A 9,478-nucleotide genomic window follows, 5' to 3' on the forward strand; every position below is an offset into this window, starting at 1 on the left:
CAGTTTTAAATATAAACCTATCCATATGAGTTAGAGTCAGGGACATGGGACAGGTTGTCACGCTACTATGAATTAAGTTTTTTCTTCCTACAAAGGCCTAGTTTATTCTTTAAGATAACCTTTAACATGTTGTTCTTCCTTCTTCTGGTCACATTACTTAGTTAAGTAATATTGTATTCAGGACACAAAACAGACCTCAGGAGCATAAAAAAAACTATGTACCTACATGTCATTGCATTGGCATGATACACGTCAATGTTGATGGATAAAGAATGACAAGATACAAATCAACACAGTCACCTGGACAACCCTATTCTTAATACAAACGTCAAGGCAAATATTAGTCGCCTGTATACACGTCTTATACCAACCCATATTCATAAACCTCTATAACAACACAAGCCCTAAACCCTTTAAGGGTGTCTCGCCTCTCTCCTCTAAGGTTGCCACACTCCTGTCTGATCTGAACAATAACTGCATTTCCTCATCACTGCAGAAAACATTTAGAAGGGATTTTTTAAAGGATAACATATATAATATGTTAGGTCCTTAGGAAAATAGATCTGACACTAGATTCTCAAGACACTAATGAGGAAATTATAAAACAACACTAAGGATTTTAAGTAAATATGAATAAACAGTGACACCATGTTAATGAAGATGACTCAATATTTTAAAGATATAAGTTTTACAAAATTGGTTATTAAATACAGCACCATTCCAAATAAAATTTCAAAAGTGTATTTTCCAAGTGACAAGCTAACTGTTATGTTTGTGGAATAACCCAGAACACAAGGACCTAGACATTTCTGAAGAGTATCTAGCAGCTATCACTGCCATCATACAATGGGAAGCCTACCAATGAAGAAAGTTTAATATAGACTGATGATCAGAATAGAGAGTCCAGAAATAGATCCACACACAAATGAAAATTTAATGCATCACACAGTGTCACTAAGGGTAAATGAAGAACATACATTAAAAAAAAAAAACACTTGGGAAAATATGTTGTTTGCATTCAAAGAAAAAAATTCCATATTTAATACAAAGGCCAAAAAATACTTTCAGATATGCTAAGGATTTAATTATCTGTCGCTCCACCTATGTTGGTGAAACAATGTTAAATGTCTAACGATAACAAATATTAGTGAAGAGAGACGTGGGGTATTGGGTGCTGTTGTTGAGAGTGTAAATATGAACAAGAAATTTAGAAAACATTTTGTTATATTTTGAAATTGAATATATGTTAAACATATATCATTGGATGTACCCTATATTCAATCATTGCTGTATCTATGGATGTTCCTAGACAATGTCTTGTATCTGTGCATCAAGTGACAGGGGAAGTAACATCCGTAGTAACACTGGTCATGATAAAGGTGAAGGGTGATTTAATTATGACACATTAAGGAAAATCAATACTACAACAAAATTAAATACTACAGTGAATTAAAGAGTTCAGGAATATATATGAACATGGGGGAATGTTAGAAAGAGAATACTGAAAAAACACAAGCAATATAGAGTTTAAAATGGATGACCTCACATTTATAGTATTCAAAAGTTTATAAAAGAGACATATTAAAAATAGAGTTTTAAGAATATGTGACAAAAGAGGAGCTCTCCTGAGCCTGATTAAAGTACGAGGCTCTTGCCTTTATCATAGGAAGGATGCAGAGACAGGGCACAGTAAGCCCAGCAGCAGGAAGGTTGTATTTAAAGCCACAGTACACATTTATCCTAATTCAGCAATGCAGACAAACTTTCTATTAATTCTTACAATTTGTCATTTTACTCCTTTACATGAGTCTATTCCTTATACATTCACAAATTGTGTTTTGTTTTTTATTTTGTTTCCCTCTGCTAGCTGCACCCTCCATTGACTTGTTACCTAGAACTGAGAACACTGAACATCATTGTTTTTTATATGACTTTAAAGTGAATATCACTAAACTTGTATACAGCTTTGATTATGGGATATCAATTCAATCTTAAATACACATTGAAATAGCAATTAAGCTTGAGCCTCTGAGTACAGTTTACTAACTTGCCTTGCACCATTATTGATATAATGGAAGATAGAAAAAAGCCATTGTCAATGCTGAATCTTTAGGAACAAGAATTCAGGCAACTAAATCATAAAACTTTAACCATTAAATTGCAAAAGAAGATGTGCCATTGAAGGTGTTTGTCTACTGTTTTTGAAAGCATTGTCATATCACTTTTAATACACACATTTCCAGCCTGATGCTGCCACCTTTTGAGACAGATCAACCGTTCAAAGTGAATGCCCATTGAGTCTCATTTTGCAATTATTGGCTTAAATTCATAGTATATATAGCGATTATTACTGAAAGGATAAGTATCATAAGCAAAGATTATAATGAGAGAAAATTCATAAATTTCTTTTTCATTTCATGAATAAAGATATGAAGACTCCTTCCTGCTTTTCCTTTAGTGTAATGAATCCCTTGTGAATTGCTACCATTTGCATTGGGGAAAATATAGGGCTCAGCACTAGAATGTTTCCTAATCATGTTATTTCTTATTGAATCTCAAGAGAAATCAATAGACATTACAGTGACTTAAAAATAACATAGTTTTCATTCTTCTAAATATAAAAAAAAATCTACACATGCATTTCAGCATCACAAAGACTAAATAAAAGATCTATTTTTCCCATGTTCTTAATTTATAACTTATTACAGGCATATGTCTTCTTAATTTACATAAACATATTGGAGTAAAATATTAGTTTTTTTGAGGTTAATCCTCAGAGAAATTAAACAAATAAAAATGTTCACCATCTACGAAGTGATGAATCATGAACTCATTATTATATAAATGACTTAATTAAAGACTTTTACATATGTATTTTTTAGTATAATCAAGTCTATTCATTCATTTTTTTCATTTAGCCACAAATATTTATTGAATGTCTCCTATATGACAAACACTGTTCTATTAACCCACTCTATAATTGTAAAGATCGGTACTCTAAAAGTTTATTATCAAAATAATACAGGGAAAAATATATATAAGTAACTAAAAATTATAAATTAAGTTACTGATATGTCTTGTGAACGCAATTGAACAAGCTTTTAAAAATTAAGGGTTTCATTCTACCTTTGATGTTGAAGTATTTTTCAAATGTTTAAGTATAGAGTAAACAATAATCTTCTATAGTAAACTAAGATGTGTGGAAATCTGAGTGAGCAAATAAATGAGTATCCTCATCATTCAACTCAAAGATTAACAAATATATTTATTTCATTCAAAAGTATCCTTTAAAACTTCTTGCGTAGGATTCTTCTAGTAATAGTAGAACAAGTGACATGTGAGTACATAGAACTGACCCTACATCCATCAACTCTAAAGTCCCTTTGATGAGTACCCAGTTTATAGCCAGCCAGACTACAGTTCACAGTCCACTGGATTCATCTCTTACGCAACTCCCATGAAAGTTCATACGACAATCAGAAGGAGCCAAATGTAAGTACTTACATGAAAGTATAGAAAGAAGCATGCACAGATGTGTAACGTCTTCAGAGACATCATTAAGTTAAAGAATAAAATAAGCCCATTGCATTTAACAAAAATCCAGGCATTGAAGAGAAGGCTATCAGCAGCAAATCCCACTATACGGAGTGTGAGGCCTCACACTTTATGACGTCTCCGCCCAAAGATGTATTTCCTAGTCCTTCCCTCTGGGGAAAGTAAGTCTTAAAATACTCATTTTTACATAATGGAAATGAATATATTATAAAATACCAAGAATAACAGTTATTGTCAAGGTAGATTTTCCAGCTGCTTCTAAATCTGCCCGAGCATTTTTTTTTAGTAAGCTACAGCTGTAGCAGCCAGTGTCATTTTCTGTTTTTCCTGTATTATCGCAAGAGGAGTCACCAGGGTCAGGGCAGAAATGTTTGGACCCACAAGTATTTTACCCCCATTAAAAAGATGTTCCCACAGATATTCCTTTAAGTCTGACCAAATCATTAAAGTCAAGACAACTTTAATTAATTACTGTGGTGAAGAGGCTGAGGGCAAACACCACATCAATTTTTTGGGATTAAGGATCCCAATTTAGAAGCCAGTAGTTTTCAAAAGAGAAGAAATGCCCCCCTCAGCTCCTCATTATTCTACAGAGACATGGAAAAACTGCTAAATAAGAGGTGAGGTTGCATTCCAAAAGACAGCCCTCTCCCCGTTGCTTTTTATGTGTGTGAACCTTATCATTCAGTGACAAATATTATGAACTCAGATGCCAAGTTTGGAATTGGGTGGGCTATTTAGGGGAGTGCTAAGAAATGCCCATTACGCAGAAACTGAATACCTGGAAACCCAGGGAAAGATTCAGCCCTCCGGTGGAACGAGGAATAGATGGGATAAAAAAAATTACTGGTATCATGGACAACTCTGAAATGTCTCCTAGGGTCAGAGTCACAAAATTCTGCCTTCTTATAGTTATTGTAGATATGTGTAAGAGTTTAATGATACAGAGAATATAAAATAATACAGACTTCTATTAAATTAAAAGTTTTTAATGTTTAACAGAAGGTTCATTTGTAAATTTTAAGATTCCCATCAATCTCACAAGCCTTTGTCCTTCACTGGGAAAATTACTTACACATGATTCTATTATATCATGTTCAAAGATTATACACTGACAAAGTAAAAATAATGGAAATGTTCAATTTATTCAAGAGTTTCCTAGAAAATAGTAAATGAATAGATATGAATATGATTGTATTCAAGATTTGGGTCAAAGAAATTTCAATCAACCCCCTTTTTCAGTTATCTGGCTAGAAATAATATTGCTTAACTGGGATAATGATGTTATTATAGGTGGATGCATCATTCAGCTATAGTGGGGTGTAAAAATTTTAGGAAAAAATCATGACCATATTACTAGGTTAGTGTGGTTGTTAACAAGGAAATATATATGGTATTATTTGTTATTGTGTGGTTTAACAGAATTTAATATAATATAGTAAAAACCTTGATACTCCTCTGTATATAGGTGATGAATTGATTTTGACCTTGAAACTTTAAGTTGGTATCTGTTATTAGTATTGAAGCATTTAAGACTTCTTATCCTGTCTTTATAAGCTTAGCTTATTAAATTCATATGAATTATTTGTTTTTTATTAGTTCTTGTCAAGTCAGAGTTTATAACTGAAAATGAAACAAGAAAACTATAAAATTTATACCTTCTGTAATTGAAGCTCTTTAGTTAACTAATTATGTAAATGAGACAATCATTATATATGAACTAATCAGAAATTATTTCTGTCATCTATCAGATATAAAAGAAAATGAGATTTTTAAACATGAACTTAGGAGTTTTAAGGTTTTAAAATTTATAGTCTTAGTAATAAGATAGATATTTAATAGAACTTTGTGCAGACACTACTCTCAAGGGTGTAAAAAATTCTCATATTAATAATTGTCCTCACTGTTCTGATTCCTGAAGAAATGCTATAAATCTTGCTTTGTAGTTCCTGGTGAACCACAAGGTGCCTTTTGAAATGTACATTTATATTCACTGTTGGTGACTTTCACAGATACTATGATTACACTTGAGACTTTTAGCAGGAGTGAAAATGACAACAAATTTCAATATAGACTCTACTAGCAATAGCTTCAGAATTAGAAGAAACATCTGAAGTGCTTGTAGACAAGAAAACTAACAGCTAAGGATCTGAATTAGAAGAAACAATGGGGATTCCCAACTATTGGACTATATCACACATATGCAAGAGATAAATGTATAAGCTACATATTAGTTACTCACCTAAGAATATTTTATCCTTGAATAAATATGTGATACCAGTCCTCAATCAACTTTCATCCATATTATAGTCTGATAACTGATCCCTATTTTTGTGACAATTGGGAAAGCTTCCTAATTAGCAGATGAAAGAGCAGTTTATTACTTTTTTTGAGTAAGCAAACAAGAGAAAAGAATAACATTTCTCCATAAAGAGAATGTTGTAAAGGAAAACACCTTATAAAAATAACTCAATATTTAAAAATTTAAGTTAGTGTTTGGTTAATACAAAAATGTTTTAAGTTTTTTATTCAATTTACTGAATCCTTTACCCTTCCAAAAGCATATTAGATGTTCCTCTAGATAACTGGGCAAACAAACACACAATTTGTTAACTAATAGGAATTGACTTTTGAAAATTTATTCATTCCTAAGTATTTACAGAAAACCATGATAGAACACGTGCCATGAAAGGAAGCCTTGTAGAATGGCCCATTCCATCACGGAACCATCTTCTTGCATGAACCTAAGTCAGATCTCTTTGTAGAACTAGCTTTTGGAACTGGCATGACCTGACTTTCCCACCCAGTTTCAGGCAGAGAAAGTGCAAAACAGGAAAGAAATAATAAATGATTGTGCTCATGTAGCCAAATGTGCAAATGCATTAAATCAACGGACAGTGAACTGCAGCAGTGGGCAAGACTGCTCCCAAAAAGGACAACGCTGATTCTCCCGCTGTCTCTCTTACCTCACATTTCTGGTCGCTTAGCTACAAATTGTTTTAAGTTCTTCCATTTCCTGAATTGTTCATTGAATTTCATACATTAGTAACTAAATGTATATTTGGTAGGTGTCAAATGGGGGTAGTTTTTCATTGCATGATGATGGGATCTGTATGGGTCAAGTTTCTAAGCGGTATCATGCACAATGCTACAGATTATTCTTCAGGTGCAGAAATAATCTACCTGCTCGATAAAGGGAACATTGGGGTTACTAGAAGACTCCCCCACACACACATACATGCATGCCCACTAGCAATGAGAAAAATAATAATTTGGTATTGGGCTATAAACCAAGTTGGAATAAGCTAAAAATACAGAGTCAGGTAATAACAGCCACTTAATTTTTTTCACTTTGTCTGAAGACTTGAAAGTAACATAGAGATCAGGAATGACTTTATGATGCAAGCTGCACATAATGTTTGATTCTATATTTCTGCATGTAATCACATTTTACTGTCTTTTGAGACTGGAGTTTCTGCCTTTGGAGATTTGACTCCCAATTAAAACATGTATCTAGTCACTATGGTTACCCCATCTTCTTTAAGAAAGACTAAATAAAAGAGCAGCAACCTGCATGTACTCAGAAGGTGTCTCGGATATTTTATCACTAAGTCACTCAAGTTCCCACTGTATTATTTTCATCTAAAAAATGAATTTCTTTTCCTTATTTTTAAGCTCCAACTTAGAACCCCTAAGACAAACAAAAGAAAAGAGTAGATGACACAGGTAAGACACTAGGAAAGACAATTTAAGGATTTGGAGCTGTTCCTCACTGAGGTGGACAGATGGCATCTGTGCTACTACATGACATGAATTTAATAGTGTACTTTGTAAGGAGAACAACTGAATGGTTCACTTTTAAAATACTGTAAAATCATTCTTAAAAATGTGATGTCAAATTTTTTCTCACTATTTTTGCTGCTTGGGGGGCACAAGACTGATTACTGGGAGAAAGTGTATGAATTTTGGAGCTGAAGGATATACAGAATGGTCATTAGGAAGAAAACCGAGTACAGTTGAGTTAAACTCACACACTGTTCAGAGAATGGGAGAGACTTCAGCCAGGGTATTTGTATCCTTTGCAATTTGGATATGAGCCAGTAGAGAAAGAATAGAACAGAATATGGTGCATTTGCAGAAACAGAAGTAGAATCTGTAGACTTATACCAGTGATTTGAGAGCCTACAATCCAGATTTGATACAGAGAATTGATTAATCAACTTAAGGGTTTTCCACTTGTCCACTGACTTTCCTCTTACTATGTACTGTATTTGGTGTTATAATATCCTAAACTGGTTTCTTTCCCCATGTCTGAATAACTTCATTAACGATTCTATAATTTCTTATAAACACGGGAGAGGAAAATATTTGCAAGTTTAAACAAACTGCATTTGTCACAAATGACCAGAGAAAACTACACTTCGCTGACTGAGTTCGTCCTGTTGGGATTAGCAGACACAATGCAGCTGCAAATTATTCTCTTTCTGCTCTTCTTGGTGATTTACATGCTTACAGTTTGGGGGAATGTGGGGATGATCCTCCTAATCAGGACCGATGCCCGACTTCACACTCCCATGTATTTCTTCCTGGCTAACCTGTCCTTTGTGGATGTTTGCTATTCATCAACCATCACCCCAAAGATGCTGGTAGGTTTATTATCAGAGCAGAAAACCATCTCCTTTGCTGGCTGCTTTGTGCAGATGTACTTCTTTATCACGTTGGCCACCACTGAGTGCATCCTCTTTGGGCTAATGGCCTACGACCGTTACGTGGCCATTTGCAACCCACTCCGTTACTCCCTGATCATGTCCAGAACAGTCTGTCTTCAGATGGCAGCAGGGGCTTTCGCAGCAGGACTGCTGAACTCCATGGTGAACACGAGCTACGTCAGCAGATTGCCGTTCTGCGGTTCCAATGTCATCCATCACTTCTTCTGTGACAGCCCTCCACTTTTTAAGCTCTCATGTTCTGACACACACCTGAATGAGAGCATCTTTTCCGCATTTGCTGGTGTGAACATGGTCGGGGCTCTGCTGGTCATCCTCGCCTCCTACTCCTACATTCTCTCCTCCATCTTCCGCCTGCGTTCAGGGGAGGGCAGGCGCAAAGCGTTGTCAACCTGTGCCTCCCACCTGACCGCTGTGATCCTGTTCTATGCCACCTCCATCTACACTTACCTGAGACCTAGTTCCAGCTACTCCCTGGATCAGGACAAAGTGGTCTCCGTGTTCTACACGGTGGTGATCCCCATGTTGAATCCTCTCATCTACAGCCTCAGGAATAAGGAGGTAAAGAAGGCTTTATGGAATGCAATTACCAGGAAACGGATCCCTTCAGTTCTGTGATTTGTTTGGTTAATTTTCTGAACTAAATAAGCTTTCAAAGCTTGGTTTAAGCTTTCATTGGAAAATTTTCTCAGTAATCACTTCATGTTAACATTTAAGCATATGTATCGAAGAAGGTATGAGGTATAGCCAAATAACCAAATTTATATAGCATCATGGAACTCTTGTCAAATCATTCTCTATATTCCCTGGGTCCTCAAATATGTGGCTGATTTGTAATGGAATCTTCATCAGGGAAAGAAAGCAATTAAGTATTTAGACATAAAAATCATAATATCATATGAAAATAGCCATAAACAATATTTGTAATCCACCAGTTATTTTTTTCCTTACACTTTCTTTTTCACCATTTATGACTTATAAGAGATTGTTATGCATCACATATGTCAAAAATTCCCTAAATTTATTATTTATTTTCATTTTAATTTATTCAACTAAAATTTATGCTGGGAGATGCATACGTTAAGTTTTAGGACTATTATTTTAATTGCAACTGTAAAATCCCAAACTTATTTCCTGTATCCTCCATACATATATTTATTCATTAGAGAATATGTGTGACTTTGTGTAAGCATATC

At 34.5% G+C, this 9,478-nt stretch overlaps 1 protein-coding gene across 1 annotated transcript; it reads left to right on the plus strand.

Annotated features, from left to right (window-relative positions):
• The first annotated feature begins 7,955 nt into the window (after nucleotides 1-7,955).
• Nucleotides 7,956-8,900, plus strand: LOC140844156 (olfactory receptor 5F1-like). The gene has a single exon (XM_073215639.1). It carries the CDS (start codon nucleotides 7,956-7,958, stop codon nucleotides 8,898-8,900), a length of 945 nt encoding a protein of 314 aa, XP_073071740.1.
• Nucleotides 8,901-9,478: the final 578 nt, after the last annotated feature.

The sequence above is a fragment of the Manis javanica genome, chromosome 11, assembly GCF_040802235.1.
Source record: "Manis javanica isolate MJ-LG chromosome 11, MJ_LKY, whole genome shotgun sequence".
Lineage (NCBI taxonomy): Eukaryota > Metazoa > Chordata > Mammalia > Pholidota > Manidae > Manis > Manis javanica.